At 43.2% G+C, this 24,949-nt stretch overlaps 1 protein-coding gene across 1 annotated transcript in view; it reads left to right on the plus strand.

The window, feature by feature from the left end:
- CNOT3 (CCR4-NOT transcription complex subunit 3) overlaps positions 1–24,949 on the plus strand; it is a 425,129-nt gene that overhangs the window by 390,049 nt on the left and 10,131 nt on the right. The window contains 2 exon segments of the mRNA XM_040327617.1: positions 12,080–12,212; positions 23,066–23,191. Coding sequence (XP_040183551.1) covers positions 12,080–12,212; positions 23,066–23,191 — 259 coding nt within the window.

The raw sequence follows: 24,949 nt of genomic DNA on the forward strand, positions 1-24,949 counted from the left end.
AAAATTAAATTCCCAGGCACTTACTGACATGTATGGGAAGTGTACTGAGCTATATACACTCACTGGCCTCTATATTAGGTACACCTTGCTAGTACCAGGTTGGACCCCCTTTTTCCTTCAGAACTTCCCCTAATCGTGCCATAGATTCAACAAGGTGTGGGAAACATTCTTCAGAGATTTCGGTCCATATTGACATGATAGCATCACGCAGTTGCTGCAGATTTTTTTCAGCTGCACATCCATGATGCAAATCTCCCGAAAGGTGCTCCATTGTATTGAGATCTGGTGACTGTGGAGTAGAGCTGCACGATTCTGGCCAAAATGAGAATCACAATTTTTTTGCTTAGAATGAAGATCACGATTCTCACGGCGTGAAATCTTTTACATTTATGCAAAAAAAAAAATGGGCTAACTTTACTGGCTATTTTTTTTATTTATTTTTTATTCAAGTAATTTTTTCCCAAAAAATTGCATTTAAAAAGACGGCTGCGCAAATACAGTGCTACATAAAATATTGCAACAACCGCCATTTTATTCTCTAGGCTCTCTACTAAAAAATGATATAATGTTTGGGGGTTCTAAGTAATGTTCTAGCAAAAAAATGATTTTAACTTGAAAAGAGCTGTCAGAAAAAGGTTTGGTGTTTAAGTGGTTAAACGTTCCTAATTTAAATACAGAAGTTTATTCCTTTGATGTAAAAGTCAATGTGATACAATGTTTAGACTTAATTTTCCACTGATAAAGAATGTTTTCAAAACTTGGCAGGCTGCCCAGACTTGGCAGATTGCCCAGACTTTGACTTTTGGCTGAGAACAGAGGAAATTCTTTGCATACCAAAGTGCAGAGAAAAAATTCTTATGTCAAAGATTGTGAAACCCTGTGTCAAGAATTGTGATAACAATTCTTGATGATTAATTGTGCAGCTCTACTGTGGAGGCCATTGGAGTAAAGTGAACTCATTGTCATGTTCAAGAAACCAGTTTGAGATGATTTGAGCTTTGTGACATGGTGCATTATTCTGCTGGAACTAGCCATCAGAAGATGGGTACACTGTAGGCATAAAGGGATGGACATGGTCAGCAACAATACTCGGGTAGGCCGTGGCCTTTAAACAATGTTCAGTCGGTACTAAGGGGCACAAAAGTGTGCCAAGAAAATATCTCCCACACCATAACACCACCAGCCTGAACCGTTGGCAGGATGGATCCATGCTTTCATGTTTGCCAAATTCTGACCCTACCATCTGAATGTCGCAACTGAATGTGCATTCAGAGATGGTATTTTACATACTTCTGACCGTTCTCTGACATCTACATGGCTTCTTTGTCCACACAACTGCTGCTCACTGGATATTGTCTTTTTCAGGACATTCTCTGTAGACCCTAGAGAGGGTTGTGCATTAAAATCCCTGTAGATCAGCAGCTTTTAAAATACTCAGACTAGCCCATCTGGCACCACAACCATGCCATGTTCAAAGTCACTTAAATCCCTTTTCTTCCCTATTCAGATGTTTGGTTTGAACTTCAAGTCGTCTTCACCACGTCTAGATGCCTAAATGCATTGAGTTGCTGCCATGTGATTGGCCAATTAGCAATTTGACAAGTGTACCTAATAAAGTGGCCGGTGAGTGTATGTGCTGCACATTATATACTGACATATAAACAAATTATGCATTCTGTATGCAGGCCAACTAATCGGCTGATCAACTAATCGATAAATTGTTGACAACTATTTTTATTATTGATTAGTTGTCTCAGCCCTAGAACTGACTCGTGATATCCCATTGGAGGATCTCACCAGTAAAGTGACTCTCTTTGTGACCTAACCTTAGGCAGGTATATTTTAGATTTGGCAGCTCTTTCTTGTAAAAAAAAAAACTTTTCTTATCTTGCATAGATAATGCAGATTTAAACCTACCTTCCTTACCGAGTTGGTCTCTTCCTTTCACCTAAGCCTAGGTTTACACTACTGCGATGTGATGTACTGCAAATTTGGTCAGTTTTTTGTCCTGTATGAGGTGCAAATTTGCCCTGCGTTTTTGAGGTGGACAGGTACGATTTTACTGCAATTTTACCATGAATTTCAGGATGCAGAGATGTGAACTGTATGCTGTGAGTTTGCCGCAAATTCAATTGAAGCCTATGAAGATGAAATTCTCACTGCACCATAGGAATTTGCATCGAACCCGCAGTCAACACGCACCCCTTTTTTTTTTGCACCAAATTCGCAGCGCATAGATGTTAACCAAAGTCATGGAATACTATGCTTTTTACATTATCTGCAAATCTGTGTATTCCTAAACGCATCAAACCCTCTGTAAATTCACATTGGTGTGAACCCAGGCTCAAGGGGGATATTATCACTGTTGAGGCCTTCTCCACCATATGGAGAATTTTGTACAGCTTTCCCAGTTGGTGACTGAATACAACTGCCAAGTTGATTCTAATCCAGTAGTGCGATTCCTATTGAGCCATTCTCACTGAATTTCCGCCTTCTTTGGGCTAAGAGATTTCTCAGGTGGACTTCCTTCTCTGACCTTCTCCCGTAAAGGGTTATCAACCTCCTGTGACTTTTTTTTTTTTTTTTTTTTTTTTTACTGACAAAGCATGAAAAATTTACAATCATATTTTTACTGACAACACCTATTAAAAACATAGAAATCAATATCCTCCTGCCCGACCGCCTCACATTGGAATATGACAGCAGAGTGTGTCTGCTGTGCAGAATCACGTATCCTAGTGATCCAGCACTTTCAGGTAGGAGAAGCACACACATGACGCCGGCTGTGCTGTGATTTAGTCACAGCACAAGCCGATCAGCGGGTGCCAGCCAATGATTGACCACCTGCACCCGCTGATCAGCAAAGAGGAAGACAAAACGGAGCTCTGTCCTGTCGGCAGTTTCCCTATGAAGCAGGGAATAAAAACCGGAACTTGCCTTAGTAAAGCAGCTCAAAGCACACACAAACACTGCTTAGGCACACATTTGACTCTTCGCCTTTTTAGATGTTAACCTTTTCCGAGCCAGTGTCATTAGTACAGTGACAGTGTATATTTTTAACACTGATTACTGTATTAGTGTCACTGGTTCCCACAAAGTGTCAGATTGTGCACGCGTAACAGTCCTTGTACCCACAAAATAATTATTTCATTGCTTGTGTTCATGTGCTGTCCTTTGCAGACTTTGTAAATTTCAATTTTATATATATATATATATATATATATATATATATATATATATATATATATATATATATATATATATATATATATAGGCTGTGGAAATTAACTATTAATTCATCGATTAATCTTTAATTTTTTTGATCGATCAAATTTTTTTTGATTAGTACTCACCTCTCCGCCGGCTTCAGGGAGTTCCGTCAGAGATCCGGTGATGTCACGGACACTGGAGGGGCTTGCCATGTCCATCTGAAGGGCTCCTTTGCTGTGCCTTCATATCTGCATGCCGGCGGGACCTTAGTATCTGCCACACGCAAGGGCTGTTACGCTTTCCTCTATCAACCTGGGATTCTACAGCCATCCACTGGGAGTTGTGATAGTTCCCTTCACGGGACATCTACATGCCGACGGACTGATGTTAACCCCTCCTCATCTGGATTCAGCAGTGGCATCGTTGTACACATTTTTATACCAGTATCATACTTGGCTACATGTTTTTATGACTGCTTTTGCTACTGTTTGGTATTACTCGCACCATTTTTACAGTTTATGTAGCTACATTGATTTTATCTCCAGTGCAATATTTATTTTGTTACCTACTTGAAGACTATAAAAGTTTTAATGCTATTCCCATTGAGCGCTGCCTTTTTGTGTTTTTTGTATTCTGCTATCTATTTTTCCAGTGGTAGCTGCACTGGGAATCAGCCTGCAAGGAGGAGATCAGCTAAAACTAGTTGGATCTAGTATGTGCGTTATACCGTATTTATCGCGGTATAACGCACTCCCGCGTATACCGCGCACCCCTAAAGTTGCCCCCGAAATTCCTGTAAAAAAATATGTTATATGATTTCATTACTTACAGTTTTGGTGTCTTCCCAGCGTCCATCGTCCAGTCCGGCGTCCATCTGCGGCCTCGATGGTGTCCTCCCGGCTTCTCCAGCGCGCACCTCAAGTCGAGTCCCCGCGCTCAGTTCGAACGCCTCCGCCGACATATACCGAGTGCAGTACACTCGGGTACATTCGGCAAGGCTCGGCATCGCTCGCGCTCACGCTCTGTGACGTTTATGCGTGAGCACGAGCGAAGCCGAGCCTGGCCGAATGTACCCGAGTGTACTGCACTCGGTATATGTCGGCGCAGGATTTCAAACTGAGCACGGGAAGCGGCTATCCGCGTATATCGCGCACCCACGATTTTCCCCTTATTTTAAGGGGAAAATAGTGAGCGATATACGCCGATAAATACGGTAATTAATCGAAATTAGTCGATTAATCGATTCAAATAAAAATCGATTAATCGAACACAAAAATTTTGATCAGTAACAGCCCTACTATATATATATATATATATATATATTCTAAATACTGTACCACAACTGACAGCATAACAGGCACACATAAACCTTGGGATGGGACAAAGGATACATTTTTAAAAAATGAAGTGTTTCCATTGCATATAAATTCATGCACACAAAAATAACTGACTGAGCCTACCTCTTAACCACTTGCCTACTGGACACTTTCACTCCCTTCCTTCCCAGGCCAATTTTCAGCTTTCAATGCTGTCACACTTTTGAATGACAATTGGGAAATCATGCAACACCGTACCCAAACTAAAGACAGAGCTTTCTTTTGGTGGTACTTAATCACCTCTGGGTGTTTTTTTTTTGTATCATGGAAACAGTGTTGGGCTAATATTCATTACCTACTGGGTTATACTTAATCATTAGGTGAATGGATGCTGGTAGACCAAAGGTCTCTAGAAAGGAATTGATCCCCTATATAACCTCTCCCACACAGGAAGTTACTTCAATTTTTTACCAGTGTCTGTAAGGTGGATGGCACGTTTGTTTGAGCTCCAGGTCTCTTAAATGAATCAAGGGATTGACTGATCGGATCCATTTGACACAGGCTTCATATGCTTAGATAAATGGTACCCAAGCCTCGCAAAGACTCAAGATCCTGCAAGGTTTTGCCTGTAATGTGGCCTCCAGGCGCTGGACCCTGCAATGTGGAAATCCTGGACACTACCGCCTTAAGGCATTTCCTGCAGGGGTCTGTACTGTTCCAAGGGAGTGGACCCTAAATATGAAAAGGGTACCCAGTCCTTGAAGGTCCAAGTGACAGGAACCCACCGTGAAGATTGGGCTCTTAGTTTCCAAGCTAGCCTACGCCTGGACGGGTAAGTGAAACCCCCTTATTTACTTATTGTGGGATGTCCCAGTCATTGTAACAATCGGTCAAGCTAGCTAGAGGCTGGACACCTGTGTGCGGTGACCATACCGGTGGAGTTTTGGGCTAGCTGTGGGTGTTTACAAGGTGTACTTTTATTTTTGTCTGGCTGTTTTTTACCTGTATGATGGCGCATGATCATTCGTAGCCCATGTGCATTCACAGTTTGGCAGCCATGACGCATGCGGTTTCGCCGCACATGCACAGTAGCCTTATCTGAGGGCACAAAGATTCACGTCGTACGCAAATACGGTCATGGCCATCCGCCGGGACCGCGCACGTGTGTGCGTACGCACGAGCGTTCCAGTGCACACCCAGGTTATTTAAGCTTAGTGGGCTCAAGCATGCAGTGCCTCCAGAAGGCAGCTGTGGGACACAGAGCAGGCTATGAACCAGGCATTTTTCAGCAGTTCATTTCTCCTTACCCAGGTCACGTGAGTCACCAGGTGTTGCTTGACAGGCTAAAGGTGCTTAGCAGGATTGTTGCCTAGGGGCTTAGTGAGCCCTATTAAAGGGTCCCCCTTCTGAGGTGTGTTAAATCTACAACCAGGTACTCTTTTTGTAGCTAGTAAATGTCTTAAAAACAGGAGCGGGACTAACACTACAGGGAAGGGTGCACCTATGTCAGTAGTTCCTGATAAACCTAGTGGTATCCCTAGTGTGGTACCCCCTGAAAGACCAAAGGCTTCCTGGCAATTTGAGTCGCTGCACCTGTCTGGGATTGTGCTACAGTCAACGCTGCTGCTTCACCCTTTATCACCAAAAATGAACTTTCCTCAGCCCTAGTCGGGTTAGAGCACAGGATTGCTGGCGCGTTTGCCTCCATCCCGCAGGGTGGCAAGAAGCGTGACCGATCCCCCTCCCCGGAGCCGCCTAGTCTGGAGCAGGAATAGGTTGAGGATGGGGAAGAGCTAAAAGCCTAGGATAAATAATCCACTGAAGTGGATGGCCTGGCAGAGGAGTCTGCTTCCGAGCAATCTGGACAAGAAGATATCCATTTGGTATCTGCCTCTCAATCACAAAGGCTTTTGATCCTTACTCTTACCGAAATAGTTAGTTCTGCCATTAAGTTGCCTCTTGCAGAGGTGACTGAGACCCCATGGTCCTCTTTGGGATCCCTGAGGCCTCTTCATGAGGTTTTCCCTTTTTATATCCCATGGATGAATAGTTCACTTCAATACAGGGCATTTATAACACCCTTCCTGCCCAGAACAATTTTCAGCTTTCAGTGCTCATACTTTGAATGACAATCACTGTCATACTACATTGTATCCAAACAAAATTTTTATCATTTTGTTTTCACAAACAAAGCTTTCTTTTGGTGGTATTTAATCACCGCTGGGCTTTTTTTGCTTATATTGCAAAAAAAAAAAAGAGAACATTTGGGGAAAAAAAACAAGTTTTTTAGTTTCCATCTTAAACTTTTGCAAAGAAATACTTTTTCTTCATAAATTTGGACCAAAATGTATACTGCTACATATCTTTAGTAAAAAAATAACCCAAATGAGTGTATATTATTTGGTCTCTGTGAATGTTAGAGTCTACAAGCTATGGTGCAAATCATTGAAAATTGATCACATCTGATGTACTGACTGCCTATCTCATTTCTTGAGACCCTAACAAGCCAGGAAAGTACAAATACACACCCCAAATGACCCCTTTTTGGCAAGTAGACATTCCAATGTATTTAGTAAGAGGCATGGTTAATTTTTTGAAGTTGTAATTTTTTCCCACAGTTCTTGGGAAAATTTATTTTTTATTTTTATTTTTTACACAAAATTGTCAAGTTAGTTCTCTCACAACGCACATGCATACTTGCAATGACACCCCAAAATACATTCTGCTCCTCCTGAGTATTGCGATACCACATGTGTGAGACTTTTACACAACCTGGCCACATACAGAGGCCCAACATGTAAGTAGCACCTCCAGGCGTTCTAGGAGCATAAATTACACATCTCATTAGATGACAACCTATCATCTAATGGCCCTGGAGCACCAGGACAATGGAACCGCCCACAAAATAACCCCATTTTGGTAAGCTAACACCCCAGCATATAATCTATGAGGCATAATGAGTCTTTTGAATGGTTGTCAATTTATAAGATATTTCTAACACATAGCATGTATATAGCAAAAATGACACCCCAAAATACATTTTGCTACTCCACCTGAGTATGGTGATACCACATGTGAGACTTTTACATAGCCTGGCCACATACAGAGGTCCAACATTGAAGTGGTACCTTCAGGTGTTCTACAAGCATAAATCGCACATCTCATTTCTCAACCACCTATTGCACTTTTGAAGACCCTAGAGCACCAGGACAATGGAAGCACCCACAAAATGACACCATGTTGGAAAGCTAGCACCCCAACATATAATCTGAGGCATAATGAGTCTTTTGAACGTTTTTTTTTTTTTCCCAGAAGTTTTTGGAAAATGTGGAATGGTGATACCACATGTGTGAGACTTTTACATAGACTGGTTACATACAGAGGTCCAACATCCAAGTAGCATCCCCAGGCGTTCTAGGAGCATAAATTACACACACAAATTCCTGCCAGCCTATCACATTGTTGAAGGCCCTTCATATTTCTAACCCATAGCATGGATGTGGTCAGCAGCAGCAAAATGATAGTTCATGATAGTTCATGCAGCAGGCAGGAATACTTTCCATAGTACAGGCAGCAGGTAGAGATATGGTTACTGCAGCCAAAGTATTGGTCCAAGCAGCAGGCAGGACCATCAAGTTTAGGGCAAGGTGGACTGTATCCATATACAGGATATAGGATACATATATATATATATATATATATATATATATATATATATATATATATATATATATATATATATATATATATATATATATATATATATGCAACGTGGCTCCCAAACAAAATTGGTGTCTTCCCCCCCCCCCCCCCCCACAAATAGAGCTTTCTTTTGGTGGTATTTGATCACCTCTGCGGTTTTTATTTTTTGCGCTATAAAAAAAGTGACAATTTTGAAAAAAAATATCAATATTTTTTACTTTTTTCTATAATAAATATCCCCAAAAAATATATAATTTTTTTTTTTTCCTCAGTTTAGGCCGATACGTATTCTTCTACCTATTTTTGGTGGTAAAAATCGCAATAAGCGTTTATCGATTGGTTTGCACAAAATTTACAGCGTTTACAAAAAAGGGGAGAGTTTTATTGCATTTTTTTTTTTTTACTACTAATGGCGGCGATCAGCGATTTTTTTTCGTGACTGCGACATTATGGCGGACACTTCGGACAATTTTGACACATTTTTGGGACCATTGTCCTTTCCACAGCAAAAAATGCATTTAAAATGCATTGTTTACTGTGAAAATGACAGTTGCAGTTTGGGAGTTAACCTCAAGGGGGCGTGGAAGGGGTTATGTGTGACCTCATTTGTGTTTCTAACTGTAGGGGGGTGTGGCTGTAGGTGTGACGTCATCGATTGTGGTTCCCTATAAAAGGGAAAACGTGATCGATGACAGCGCCACAGTGAAGAACGGGGAAGCTGTGTTTACACACAGCTGTCCCCGTTCTTCAGCTCTGGGGACCAATCGCGGGACTCCAGCGGCGACCGGGTCCGCGAAGCCTGCGGCCACGGAGCTTCGGATTGGGGCACGTGCACGCGACCCCACGGCTGGGCTTAAAGAGCCACGTACATGTACGTGGATGTGCCCAGCCGTGCCATTCTGCCGACGTATATCGGCGTGAATGGGTCCTTGTCTGCCTGTATTTACTGCCCGCCCATGGAGAAGAGAAGGAAGTGATTGTGGCCGTCATCTGGTGCCTTTTGCCTAATGGTGAGTGTGGGGGGGAGCTGCTTCATATAGCCTTTTTAATAGCTTTTTTTTAAGTAAAAACTGTTGTTGTTTTTTTTTAATTAAAATGATTTTATTGTTTGTCATCTCCCTGCTTGGCCTCTTTCACACGGGCTATCTGATCAGGTTCGCCTGTTAGTTTTTCAGGCGGACCTGATCAGACCCTTATGCCCCTTTCACACGGTCGGACCGTTTAGCTCTGCCTGTCAGTTTTTCCGGCGGACCTGAACGGGCGCTTAATGCTTCCCTATGGAGCGTCGGATGTCAGCGGTGACATGTGCGCCGACATCTGATCCGCTAAAATCAGACGGATGGCGATACGTCGGCATCCGTCCATGGCGGATTAGATCAGGTGAGATCTGATGAAAACGTACATGCTGTCCGTTTTCGCCCGATCTCTCCATAGGAGACAGCGGTGCTCGACAAGCCCCTCCCCGCTCAGTGAGCAGAGAGGGACCTGTCATCTGCCGGCTCAGCGGAGAGATCTCAAACTGAGCTAGCGAACCGCTGCAAGTGGATCCGCCCCCATGTGGAAGGGGCCTAAGCAGGAATATGGCGGTCTTGTGTCCCTGCAAGGCAGGAAATAAAAACAGTGTATATTATTATCACTGATCACTGTATTGGTGTCCCTTGAGATGTCCGTAGCAGTTCCGACCCGTACTCACAGTGTAATCGTAGAGACAAGATTCCGACCCCCCTCGGGGAATGGGCGTTCCTATGGAGAGGGAGCATGATTGACGGCCGGCTATGGCACGTCACGCTTCTCCGGAAATACCCGAAATAGGACTTGGCGCTTCACGGCGCCTGCGCATAGTCTGTGCGCAGGCGCCGTGAAGAGCCGAGACCTGTTCCGGCTGTCTTCGGGGAGCGTGACGTGCCAGAGCTGGCCGTCAATCACCTTCCCTCTCCATAGGAACGCCCATTCCCCGCGGGGAGTCGGAATCTTGTCTCTACGATTACACTGTGAGTACGGGACTAAAAAAATAAAGACAGGCATACTGTAGCTTGCGCTACTATGCCTCATTTTATGCTAAAAAGATGTTAATAAGGGTGAACCACCGCTTTAACTAAAGACATGTAGCAGAATGCCATGTTTGGTTCTAGTCGTCTTTCTGTGCAAATTTAAGATTGGTTGATTTTTATATTAAAAATAACGCTGTGTCGGTCTTTTTTAGCTGGCTAGATTCCAAGCAAATTTGTCAAGCCCTGTGTATATTATGTAATATCTTTTTGTAGGGACTCTAGAGAATAAAATGGTGGTTGTTGCAATATTTTATATCACACTGTATTTGCGCAGCGGTCTTTCAAATGCAATTTTTTAGGAAAAAATTACTTTAATGAATTAAAAAAATAATCCGTAAAGTTAGCCCAAAAAATTTTTGTGAAATATTTTACGCTGCGAGAATCGTGATCTAAGCAAAAAAATTGTGATTCTCATTTTGGCCAGAATCGTGCAGCTCTATGTACCAATAATCCAAATAATGGTCGCTATCATGCATACTTTCTGATAAGGCTTTCCATATTTGTATTGTATCGTTTTGACTTAAATGTTTGAAACCAGATTTTTAAGGTCTGTATGTAGTCTAAACATATTTTAGATGTGCACATGTGCCTTAAATGTGCTGTGCTAGAGGTGCTCTTCATTCTGTTCATAATGCCCAAGGGGAAGAATATAGCATGCACATTGCAGTATTTAAAGCGGATGTGCCACTAAAACAATATATTAAAAGCTAGCAGCTACAAATACTGCAGCTGCTGACTTTTAATATAAGGACACTTACCTGTCCTGGAGTCCAGCGGTGATCGCAGCAGAGGATGAGCCGATCGCTCGTCACCCTGCTGCTCCCCCCTCCATCCACGGTGAGGGAACCAGGAAGTGAAGCGCTGCGGCTTCACTGCCCGGTTCCCTACGGCGCATGCGCGAGTCGCGCTGCGCCCGCCGATTGGCTCACACGCTGTGTGCTGGGAGCCGAGTGTTCCCAGCACACAACGGGCGACAGACGGGATGTGACGGAATGCCCGTCTTTCGCCCGTATCGTGTGGCCGGAAGTGGGTGCAAATACCTGTCTTTAGACAGGTGTCTGCACCCCCCTCCCCCCTGAAAGGTGTCAAATGTGACACCGGAGGGGGGGAGGGTTCCGATCAGCGGGACTTCACTTTAGGGTGGAGGACCGCTTTAACGAACTGAAGATAGACAGATTTTTAATCTTCACTATGTGTATGGTGAAAAACTCATAAGTTAAAAAGTATCCTAGAGCACTTTCCCACAAGTTTGCTTCCATTTCAGAACCAATTAGAAATACCTGGCGTTTGTTGGTATGGTTGAGCAATATGACCTTCTCCACTTCCTCCTAAGATCCATTGCTTGGGCCTGATTGCAAATTGCTAGACCTAAACACTATTCTGTGGAGGAAGGGAAGCAGTTCATTCATTTGTAACCCTGATAGAAAGCAAAGTTTTAGAACCACAATTTCAACTAAGAAATGGAGCACACGTCAAAGAAAATTTTAGGTGAGGAGTATCAATTAGAGGTTCAAGAAAATCTGAATGGGCACAGTGACTATTTGTTTTTTTGTTGTGTGTGTTTTTTTGTTTGTTTTTTTTTTTACCTTTTTCCTTTTAAGTTTCATAAAAAAATTGCCTGCTTTCTGATTTCCAAACTGCAGAAGCCTGAAATGATCAGGAATGTAGAGCTCAGGCAGATTGTTGGTTGGGCAACACCAGATTGTCATTGTGTATTTGAAAGAATTTTAACAACTGTGGAAAAAGAATAGTTTAAACTTATCCTCACATGTATTGAAACAGTTTTGCTATCTTTACCAGGCAGTACCTCCCACGGAATCCATGTCCAACGCCTCAGTATCACCATCAGATGCCTCCACCTCATTCAGACACAGTGGAATTCTACCAGAGACTTTCTACAGAAACTCTTTTCTTTATCTTCTATTACCTGGAGGTATGATAATCCACAGGTTTAAATAACTTTATGATTGCAATAAATTACTTTTTTTTTTCCTCCCTTTTTTTTTTGCCTTATATTGTCACTGGTAATATCTGCACTAGTGGGCATTTAGTAAAACAGTGTTCACTAACCCGTATCAAGCAAATTTACTGTGAGCTCTGATTTCTTAATCATGAATTAAGGAATGCAAGATTGATTGGGGTACATAGGGTTATACTGCTTCCTGGGTATAGATTGGGCTTACAGGCCATAAAGCTTGAACTGGTAAGTGTCTGTACTAGTGGATAAGGTGGCCGCATTCCCTATATGATCCCCTTGTGCGTTGGTCTACTAAGCGGGCATTGCACATGTCTGCCATAGACACAGCAGTCATCACACAGGCTCCTGCAGCTCAAAACAGCCAGCAACTTAACTATTCAACCACAGTGTACACGATCTTGTGCAGGGCACAAGCATTTGGGGGCATTTGCTTACAGGATGACTGCCACTAAGGTGTTGCAGCTTGTGCCCTACACCCTTCTCAGCTCGGGGGCCATTCCAACTTTGGCACAGCAGGCCTACTGATACTCAACATAGCTTGTGCAGGCAAAGAGGAGGGGGGTTGGTGTGGGATTCCAAATCTCTGAGGAGGATCTCCTGCAGAGTTTTTCCTGCAACGGCTCCCCAAAGAGTCAGAGATTAGTTCTTAACCACTTGATGCCCGCCCTATTGCAAAAAGACGTCTGCAAAGTGGTTTAAATACCCTGAATGGATGTCGTATGATGTCCTCAGGATATTGAGCCGCTGCGCCCCCCCAGGGGCGCGCATCGCGGCGATCGTTGTTGCAGGGTGTCAGTCTGACGGAGACTCTTTACCATGTGATCAGCTGTGTCCAATCACGGCTGATCACGATGTAAACAAGAAGAGCCGGTTATCGGCTTTTCTTCTTCTCGCGTCTGACAGACGCGAGTGAAGAGAGCCGATTGGCTGCTCATCTGACAGGGGGGGTTTGTGCCGATTATCAGCACAGCCCACCCGAGGATGCCCACACTAGACCACCAGGGATGCCAATCAGTGCCCACAATGGATGCCAATCAGTGCCCACAATGGGCATCATTGTTTGGCACTGATTGGCATCCATAAGTACAATATAATACAGTACTTCCGTGCCGCCTATCTGTGCCCATCCGTGCTGCCTATCTGTGCCCATCCGTGCCCCCTTATCGGTGCCCGTCAGTGCAGCCCCATCAGTAAAGGAGAAAACTTACCTATTTACAAAGTTTTGTAACGGAAACAAAAAAAAAAGCATTTGTTTTTCAAAATTTTCAGTCTTTTTTTATTTTTTTTGCAGAAAAAAAAAATCTCAGAGGTGATCAAATATCACCAAAAGAAAGCTCTATTTGTGGGAACAAAATTATACAAATTTAGTTTGGGTACGATGTAGCAAGACCACGCAATTGTCATTCAAAATGCAACAGCACTGAAAATTGGTCTCGGCAGGAAGGTGCCCTGTATAGAAGTGGTTAAAGCGGATCTTCACTCTCTATTTGAAGCCCCCCCCTCAAATCCTCCTCCCTTTTTTATATATATATAAAAAAAATTTTAGCAAAAACCGTGCGGCACCGCCCCTCCATATTCATCATTCACCTAGGCGAATGATGTGCAAAATGCTCGCTGGGTTGTGCACGTCACATATTCCATTAGACTTTAAGTCATTCATTCAATAAGGAGGTGGGGAGTGGGCCTAGCAGTGCATCATCACAAGGCCACGTTGGCTGAACCCAGAAGAGCCGGCGGGCCTCTTGATGTCACAAGTAAGATAGCGGGGGAAGGCCATACTGTGTCTGTTGACAGAAGGATGTCAGCAGAACACCATATTCAATGGCTGGGTGAGTATCCAAACTGTGCCTACACCACCACCCAGTAAGCAGAGGTTTTACAAAAAATTAAAGGGTAGGCTGTTATTTCCATTGTTTCAGAAACTCAAGTCTCCACTTCCTTTGTATCAAGGGAGGAATTTTCTGCAGCTGTTTGTGTTATGTTTTCATGTGTTCTCAGTGGTTTGGAACACCTGGGATACAAGCATTGGTTCTCTCCTTCTCCTCCCCTTTTGCATGAGGGTGGAGATTTAACTGACAATTGTGCCGTCATGCGACATTGTACCCAAATAAAATTGATGTTCTTTTTTCCCACAAATAGAGCTTTCTTTTGGTGGTATTTGATCATCTCTGCGGTTTGTATTTTTTGCGCTATAAATAAAAAAGACCAACAGTTTTGAAAAAATATATATATATTTTTTGCTTTAATAAGTATCCCCTAAATTAAAAAAAAAAAAATCCTTGATCAGTTTAGGCCAATATGTATTCTTGTACATATTTTTGGTAAAAAAAATCGCAATAAGCTTATATTGATTGGTTTGCACAAAAGTTATACCGTCTACAAAATAGGGAATAGATTTATAGCATTTTTATTATATTTTGTTTACTAGTAATGGTGGCGATCAGTGTTTTTTTATCGCGACTGCGACATTGCGGTGGACAGATCAGACACCTTTGGCACTTTTTTTGGACCATTGACATTTATACAGCGATCAGTGCCATAAAAATGCAATGATTACTGTGTAAATGTCACTGGCAGGGAAGGGGTAAACATTTGGGGGGCAATCAAGGAGTTAAATTGGGGATAGGACTGACTAGAGGGGCAGCCAGATCGTTGTGAGCCGGTCGTCAATTGGTAAAAGACCTCATGCATAAAAGCTTAGAGGCCCGCCTTAAGACATCCTCTCTGGGGGGGGGGGGGATTTTGTAGCGTAAATTTTTCCAATTCTGGGCAAAGCATATGCTCCAGATAATACCTGGAGGATCCTGCCATATGGCAGTTCCTAGAGGCAAATAGAGAGGCTGCCCTTTGAAGACGAATAGTTGTTTGGACCATCCTTGAATTCATTCATAAGGTGACTATGGATAAAAGCTAATTTCCCCCAAAGAAGGTGACAGATAAGATTTCAGTAAATCTACATCCATGTATAATGTTCCATAAATAATGGTCCCCCCAAGTCTTTTGGATCTGGATTGGGGGGTCTTGGTAACAGATGGCAGGTGCTGCAGGTGGCGTTCCTGGAAAATTCCGTAGCTCAGAAAACATGGTTGTCAGAGGAGCCAAGATCATCAATCAACCTCCTGGAACTTTGGATGATTTGGCTAGCTCTACTACACTGGTCCGTCTACTTTCGGCGTCTCCCCATCTGGATGAAAATCGGACGATGCCATGGCTGTAGTAAATATCAAACATCAGGGAGGCACAAGTCATGCTACTCAGGAAGAAGCACTGATTTCTCCATGGGTAGAATTTCATGTACCAGACCTCTGCGCCGCACACATTCTTGGTGTGGAAAATTTGCAGAACATAGAATGCATTAAGATAAACCTTTTGACTTGACTTAACCCTATAAACTTCAGGTATCCCTTGGTGTTTGTGGTAGATAACAAAACAAACAAATTGCCCGTGGCCCTCGTTCCAAATTTAGGTGTTTTAAAAAGGCAACTGATAATAGACTTAATGATACGATCACAGCTGGTGTCTGAGTTACTAAATAACTGAAAATTGTATCAAATTCAAGAGAAAGCAAACAGGGTTCAATGTAGCAACATTACAGTACTGTATCATGTGAAAACAAATCAGGTCCTGAAGATGGAGCTGTTTGACTAGACCTTAAAACTGACACCAAGACCCCCTTCACACTGAAGGCGTTTTAAAGTGCCTGAAAAACGCCTCCCATGCATCCCCAGTGTAAAAGCCCGAGTGCTTTCACACTGGGGTGGTGCGCTTGCAGGCAGCATCTTTGGGGAGGTTTGGGAGTGGTTCATACACCGCTCCCAAAACGCTCTGCCCCACCCTTTAGAAATTTGTTTTCAGTTTATTTTTATTAAACTTTTTTATTAAAGAAATTTGGAGACCCCTGCTTTAGGAGAATGGTTTCAAGGTTTATTTACAAACCAATTCACAGTCCCAAAACCAAATAGGAGCATCCTAACAATCTAAATTTAGAATCTCTAAACATATTTTTTTCATGTGCCAAAATTCTGGATGCGACCACTGATATGTTATTGCTTCTCTCAGGCAAGTGACAATTATGGCATTCGTAGAGCTGCTGGATGCCTATCTACAGTGGCTGGAGAAAGTAATCATACAGAGCCTTCATGTTATTGGTTACTTAAACAACCTCCTACTGAAGGACTCCTCAGCTACAACCTTGGCTGCCAGCATCCAAAAAATCATACAGGTTCTTTGGTAATTAGCTTTCCAAAGTTTCCTCTCACACAGTCTGGAAACTTTGGGTCAAGTTTTGGACACAGTCCAAGTCAGAATCTTGCCTCAAGAGGAGGTTGCTTCTCTAAAGCCTTGTACACACAACCGGTTTTCCCCGTCAGCTGGGCCGGATTTACCATTGGGCTTGACTGGGCTCAAGCCCATGGGCCCCACCCAATAGGGGGCCCATGCCCGTTTACGTAAAAAAATTGTTTTCAATCATATGCCAGTCATTACATTTTTCATTTAAAGTGTGTTGATTGGTCTAGCATTTTTACCTGTTCTAGGGACATTGATCATTTTTGTCCTCCGTCCAAGTAGACAAACTGTTTTTCTTTTATTACCCTTGTGAAGCTATTTTTGCAATATTATGCCCGGTGTCTGTCCTTTTGCTGGATGTGTGGCATGTTACTTTGGCACCAATTGCTGGATTTGCCCTTTGAATACATTGCACTCTGACTTGTGTCGGTGCTTTTTTGTGCTCATGCGCAGTATACATCATGTTCTTCGGCACAAGGCTATGTTTACTATTGATGACTATGCGTTATCATTATAGCCCGGTCATTCTGCGCATGTGCGGGCATCCGAATGATACTGTTTATAGCTGCGGCGACTACAGATGGACAGACGTGACGGCTCATACGGCGGAATTATATGATCCCTCTCCACCTGACGGGTACAGCAGAAGCTTTCCTTGCCAGGCTTTTTGTGGTGATATTGGGTTATTTATCCCCATACACACATTCATTTTATGCTGTTTTGCTTCCCTAGGCATACCCCTTTGAAGTGGGAGAAGGTAGGGCCCAAAAGTGACTCAAGCCCAGGGGCCCCCACCATCTTAAGCCCTGCCCGTCAGGGAAAACTGCCATGAGAGCTTTTGGCTGGGAAAGCTGGTCGCGGGGATGCTCCATCGCAGTTTTCCCGATAGTAAAACTGCCGGGCGAAAAAAAGAGAACCAGCTCTTCTTTTTTTTTTCTTTTTTTCACCAGGATTCCCGGCGTTTTTTTAACCCGTCAGTTTTCTTATGGGAAACACTGTGATGGAGCAAACACACGGCCGGGATTCCCGACCAAAGCTCTCATGGCAGTTATCCCGTCGGTAAACACGGTCGTGTGTAGGGGGGAGAAGTTACCAAGCAGGTTCTCTGTTTTCCCCTTGGGTTTCCCGGCGGACTTTTTACCACCAGGAATCCTGTACGTGTGTACGAGGCTTTAGGCCCACATGTCAACGTGACACCACTGCTTCTGCATGAGGGTTCTGAACTTGATGTTGGACTCCTTAAGCAGTTCCCTTTGCACAGTTTAACTCAAGACCTCAACGGAAACTTGAATGGATGACTGCAGTCCAGAAATATACTCCATTATTGCAATGCATGAATGAAAGCACAGCAGGGGAAATTTAACTTTTAATGTGCGTCACTGTACAGGCCTGTAGAGTGAAATGCGTTGGCAGCCTCATTTTTCCTGCCGTGCTGTCATGTATGGATTTATTTCAATAATTGAGTATTTTGCTGGAGTGCAGTCATCCATTCAAATTTCCTTTGATGCCTCAGAGAGAAGCTGGACTTGCACCCACAGTATGGGCCAACCTGGTGCAATATACGGTATATCTTTGGTTCACTCAAGACCTCTTCAATCCAACCTTCTCACGGAACAAGCAATTTCAATACAAGCATTGTCAATCCCCTTCTCCCAGGCAGGGAAGACTCTCCCTCCAGTAGTAGCTTTCCATTCCCACCCTGGAATTGGGAAATCTGTCATTCACATGACCTGGAAAGTGGTGGCAACAGATGCTAACCTTACAGGCAGAGTTCATTCTCTGACCAGGGTAGTTGGTCCCCACTGGAGTCGAAAATTGGCTTTTAACATTCTGGAATGGAGTGCCATTTGATTTATCTCAACAGAATTGAACCTCCCTTCTGCAAGAGCACACGGTTGAGGTACAATTGGACAATTCCACAGCAGTGGGCCTTCATCAACCATCAGGAGGCTACTAGAAGTCAAGCTGTCCTGAAAGTAGGGTATACTCTTCTGGGCAGAATGGTTACATTCAGGCTCTCTCAGCCATCAGCATCTCTAGAGTGGACAATTGGCAGGCGGACTTCCTAAGATGTCCACCCTTAGACCCAGGTGGTTGGTCTCTGTACACACAGATCTTTCAAAACTTTTGTTAAAGGTGGGTAAAACTGATGTGGACATCATGTCATTTAGGTATAACAAGCTGAACAAGTTTGTAGTCAAGACCAGGGATCCTCTAGCCTTTGTAGTAGATGCTCTGGTAATGCCTTCCTTGCCATGAAGACCCTTTTTCGACTGTTACACAAGTTAAAAGTAGAAAGGGTTCCCGTGAATTTCATTTGACCAAATTTGGCCCAGAAGAACATGGTATACTACACACACACTTGGACCTCTGGTAGACGAGCCTTGGCCCCTTTCAAGCAGACCAGCCAGACATATTCGTCCAAGACGGCCTTACTGAAAATATGGGACGATGCGCTCGAGGCCACAGACGAAGGAGAATCGTGTCTCCTGGTTCTGCTGGACCTAAGCGCAGCTTTTGACACAGTAGACCATAAATTGCTACTGAGACGACTAACAGAAGTCGCCGGAGTCTCAGAAGATGCCTTACCATGGTTCTCCTCTTTTCTCGGAAACCGATCACAAACAGTGAAACTGGGATCCTTCACGTCAGAAAAACGCACGGTGCCATGTGGGGTCCCCCAAGGATCCCCCCTATCACCGGTGCTGTTTAATATCTATCTTCGTCCTCTCTTTGATATTATCAGTAGCCAAGAACTACTCTATCACTCTTATGCAGACGACACGCAGTTGTATTTTCGCATCTGCCATAAAAAGGATCATCATCTCAGATTAGAGAAATGTCTCTCTTCAATAGAAAACTGGATGACTAAGAGTTATCTCAAACTCAATAGTGCTAAAACAGAACTCTTTATCTTCGATGCCAGTCGGAAGAAACAACCGACAACAAACTGGACACCATCTCCCATCCTGGGACAAATCATCTCCCCTAGCTCCAAAGTCAAAAGTCTGGGAGTCACGTTTGACACCTTCATGACAATGGACGCACAAATAGGGTCAGTAGTCAGCGGGGCGCACCATTTGATGCGCCTACTACGCAGACTGATTCCATTTATCCCCAAAGAAGACGTAGCAGTCGTGGTGGGAACTATCGTGAATTCCAGACTGGACTATGCAAATGCCCTTTACCTCGGGCTACCCAAGTACCAAATCGCTCGTCTTCAAGTCGTACAGAATACGGCCGCTAGACTGGTGACTGGGAAAAAATCCTGGGAATCAATCTTACCTTCACTGAGATCCCTTCACTGGTTGCCAGTGAAAGACAGAATTGCATTCAAAGCACTCTGCCTGACACATAAGTGCATCCATGGGAAGGCTCCTAGATATCTATGCGACAAGATCAAACCGCACAATTGCAACCGCATTCTGCGATCCACCGACCAAAATCTGGTCAAGGTTCCTAAAACCAAATACAAGTCCAAAGGAGAAAGAAGGTTTGCTTTCCAGGGCCCCAGGCTTTGGAATGCTTTACCAACCAGCATTCGGTTGGAGCAAAACCACCTGTCTTTCAGAAGGCAGATCAAAACCCTGCTTTTCTGAAAGGCATGAGACACAAACAACAAGCGCCCAGAGGCGATTCAGTTCGCATGTGCCGCGCTATATAAATTTTTCATTCATTCATTCATTCAAGACCTCCTGTTCCATCCTGCTTTTCAGTCGCTGGATTTAACAGATTGGCTGTTGAAATCAAAGTCCTAAAGAATAGGGGTATTGCACACTCTGTAATTCCAAATTACTCAGAGCAAGAAGATCCAACTCAATTTAAGATGGCACGTACAAGGCTTACATGGTGTGAGGACAAGAAGCCAAGTCCCAAGGAATGCTCACTCGTATTTTGGCCTTTTTTTAAGACTGGCCTGACCAGCAACGTCGGCCTTCTCCATCTTATTGTAGAAACCTCTCGTCTCACAATCCCCTATAAATACTTTTTTTCATGAAGTTGCTTTATATAAATCCCCTGTTTCAACTGCCTACGTCTGCTTGGAATCTCAGATCGGTGCTCTCGGTTCTATAAAGACCCCCCTTTGAACCAATTAGCGATATTGTGTTTAAATACCTCACTTGTAAGGTTGCCTTCCATTTGTCCTACCCTAAAACAAGAGAAAAAAAAAAAAAAAGAAAAGTTTTCTCCATTGCCAGGATGTGGTTAGGGCTGTCGGGGTGTACCTAGCAGCCCCAGTCTATATTCTCAAAACTATGATCCCTTTGTCTGGCCTCTGGATCCTTTTAGAGGGCATTCTGCATCCCACTCCACGATCACCAGGCAACCTACATCACCAGGACTGTTGATGTCTCTTGGGCTTTTCAGAATTATACATTTGCTTTCCAGATTTTACTGTGGCCACCTGGTCCTCTGTTCACACATTCTTTGGCTTCTACAAGGAGGATTTGTAGGCCTTGGCTGATGCAAGCTGCGGCTGTAAGGTTCTTCTAACTGTAATTAAATGTTTTTTAAGTCTTATTTTCTTGGGGACACGTTCTGTTTGCTATGTTGTCCACCACTCAGTTTATTTCTTGGGTACGGTCCATGGTCTGTGAATACTAGTCCTATACTGTACAGTTAGGATAATAGGAATTTTGACTTAAAGTGGTTGTAAACTTTGATACACCACTTGCACCTACCTTATAGGTACTGTAAATATCTCTTAAACTTGCGCAGTTTAGGAAATACTCAGTGCATGCAGCCGATGACCTCATCGGTGCATGTACTCTTTAAAGTTCTGCTTACCGTGCCGGACCTTCAGAGCCCAAGCTGGAAACGGTGGCTCCCGCACGCAGGTGTGGGAGGGACGTCTTCCCGCCCCCGGGCCACTCGTGTAGCTGGAGGCCACAAACCTGGTAGAAAGACAGAGTGAAGAGGTCAGCTTTGTGGTGCTGGAATGCTTCGGTCTAAGGTAAGTCTCTCATAATGTGCTAGTATGCAATGCATACTAGCACATTATGACATTGCCTTGCAGGATTTTTTTTTCACCACCGGCAGTTTACAATCGCTTTTAAAGTGGTTCTAAAGGCTCAAGTTTTTTTTTTTACCTTCATGTGCTATACCTGAAGCTAAAAAAAACACCTGTGTGTAGCCCCCATACTTGAGCCCCATCTCAATCCAACGATGTGCACAAGTGTATATACCAGTGTTTCTCAACTCCAGTCCTCAAGGCGCCCCAACAGGTCATGTTTTCAAGCTTTCCATTGTTTTGCACAGGTGATTTGATCAGTTTCACTGCCTTAGTAATTACCACAGCTGTTTCATCTGAGGGATATCCTGAAAACATGACCTGTTGGGGCGCCTTAAGGATTGGAGTTGAGAAACACTGGTATATACTACTCTCCAATATCCTTGAACAATCTTCGGTATCCAATGTGTTTTCAGGTCCAAGCCCTTTGTCAGGGATACATTATATAGGAGAATCTATGTTCAAATATGTGTCTAATGGGTAAGAAAAAACAAAAATGGTCGTTGACAGAGGAGTAATAAATGAGTAGCTGAAACTGAATGGAAAAAAGAGGGGGGAATAAAATTGTATGATGATTCCCATCTAAGCTCTATAGTGGCTAAGATGCATAGTGCAGCTGTCCATCAGATTGCAATTTTGTTTGCCAGTGCCCAATCTCCTGAAGGCAACAGCATAGCTCAATGTACCAGAATTATTTCAACCTGTACTCTCAATGTACTCCAAGATAGAATTTTACAGAGAGTCAAAAACCCTATTTTATTGGCTAAAAGGCAGTTTGATTGTACTGTTCTCCCATAACCCCACAGCTGGCAATATTGAGAGATTATTTTTTCCTTCTTTTTTCATTGGTGTTTTGTTGAAATGTAGCAGTACTTTGATGAAGGATATATAAAGGAAACAATATATGTAGGCTGCCATAATAAATGCGTTAAATATTTACGTAGGGTTTACCTTTTGCTATAAGACTGCATATTGTTATAACTATATTTGAATAAATAGTAAAAAATTTATATTCAATGTATTAATAGAAAATGTGCCTGAGTGTCCCAGATACCGATTCAGACCTTTCCAGTCTGGTACGTCAAGGCAAACTTTTTATTCAAATTGACTGCCAATATATCTCATGGACCAGAAAATGCACCTGAACTATTTTTCCTTATACAGCACACTGCTATGCATGGTGAGCTGCAGTGCAGATGTATCAGAGCTGTGCATTCTTTTAGTGCCTTGGGATGCAATTTAAAATGGGTTAAATCTACTGTAATCCAGACCATGATAGGCAGTGAGGGGAACACTCAACAGCAACAAAACCAGGAATGCTTTTCTTTAATAGAGATGGGGAAGGCTTGAACCCCTGTTGTATTTTCATTTTTGTGTGTATACCTGTTGCAGATTTCCCCTCATTTTGTCTGGTAAAACTGTTGTCCCCAGGAAGGAAGTGAGAGAAAATCGAGTACATTTTTTGCTGAACATAGACACAAGTTTTTAGTTTTCTTGTTTTCTTTTTCAGGGCACTAAAGCACAGTATTTAGCTGCTAAAGCATTGAAGAAACAGTCTTGGAGGTTTCATACCAAATACATGATGTGGTTTCAAAGGCACGAGGAGCCTAAGACAATAACTGATGAATTTGAGCAGGTTTGTGTAACTTATTTTTTTATTCAGCGTATCTGATATGTAAGTATAAGTATGTCCATCATACCACTTTACTTGATCCAAACAGAATTTATTTGTTAATATTTGTTTATAGCCGCTCCGTCGCGATCGCTCCCCGGAGCTGAAGAACGGGGAGAGCCGTATGTAAACACGGCTTCCCCGTGCTTCACTATGGCGCTGCATCGATCGAGTGATCCCTTATATAGGGAGACTCGATCGATGACGTCATTCCTACAGCCACACCCCCCTACAGTTGTAAACACACACTAAGTGAACACTAAATCCTACAGCGCCCCCTGTGGTTAACTCCCAAACTGCAACTGTCATTTTCACAATAAAGAATGCAATTTAAATGCATTTTTTGCTGTGAAAATGACAATGGTCCCAAAAATGTGTCAAAATTGTCCGAAGTGTCCGCCATAATGTCGCAGTCACGAAAAAAATCGCTGATCGCCGTAGTAAAAAAAAAAAATTATAAAAATGCAATAAAACTATCCCCTATTTTGTAGACGCTATAAATTTTGCGCAAACCAACCGATAAACGCTTATTGCGATTTTTTTTTTTTACCAAAAATAGGTAGAAGAATACGTATCGGCCTAAACTGAGGGAAAAAAAATGTTATATATGTTTTTGGGGGATATTTATTAAAGCAAAAAGTAAAAAATATTGCATTTTTTTCAAAATTGTCGCTCTATTTTTGTTTATAGCGCAAAAAATAAAAACCGCAAAGGTGATCAAATACCACCAAAAGAAAGCTCTATTTGTGGGGAAAAAAGGACGCCAATTTTGTTTGGGAGCCACGTCGCACGACCGCGCAATTGTCTGTTAAAGCGACGCAGTGCCGGGTACTCACTGTGCAATCGTATATTGAAGATTCCGGCTCCCCGCGGGGAATGGGCGTTCGTATCCAGAGGGAAGGTGATTGACGGCCGGCTCTGGCACGTCGCGCTTCTCCGGAAATAGCCGAAATAGGAATTGGCTCTTCACGGCGCCTGCGCATAGTCTGTGCGCAGGCGCCGTATAGCGCTGTGAAGAGCCGAGACCTACTCCGGCTGTCTTCGGGGAGCGTGACGTGCCAGAGCTGGCCGTCAATCACCTTCCCTCTGGATAGGAACGCCCATTCCCCGCGGGGAGTCGTAATCTTCAATATACGATTGCACAGTGAGTACCGGGCTAAAAAAAGAAATACAGGCATACTGTAGCTCGCGCTACTATGCCTAATTTTATGCTAAAATATTGTTATGGAGGGTGAACCACCGCTTTAAGTGGTTAAAGAGCAGTTTTCAGAGTTTGTTAGAGACCCCCCCCCCCCAAACCATATATTTTCTGAATGTATATGAACAAAAAAAAATGTGCTACTGATTTTCTTAGGCCCCGCACTAGTTGCGTAAATGTTTATCAAACATTTCTCATTAAACATTCACTAAAATCTTTATTAGCAAACACTAACCCAACATAATTTACAAAATTGCCTCCCCCACCCCTTCACCATAATCTTCTGGTTCGGCAAGGTTAATACAACTTTGAGATTGTCACAGGCTCTCATCAAGAGAGTCAGACTATGAGTGCCCTTTTTTCCCTACTCCTTCTTTTATAGAAGCCATTACTGCAACCATGAGTGAAGTGGGCAGACCTGTCAATCATCCTCCTGTCTTTCCCTTCTTAGCTCTTGTTTTATTCATAGAGGCTGTAGTGTGGCTTCCTATGAAGGGAGCAGCTGGGAAGATAGGGCAGGCATA

This window comes from Rana temporaria, chromosome 10 (genome assembly GCF_905171775.1).
Source record: "Rana temporaria chromosome 10, aRanTem1.1, whole genome shotgun sequence".
Classification (NCBI taxonomy): domain Eukaryota; kingdom Metazoa; phylum Chordata; class Amphibia; order Anura; family Ranidae; genus Rana; species Rana temporaria.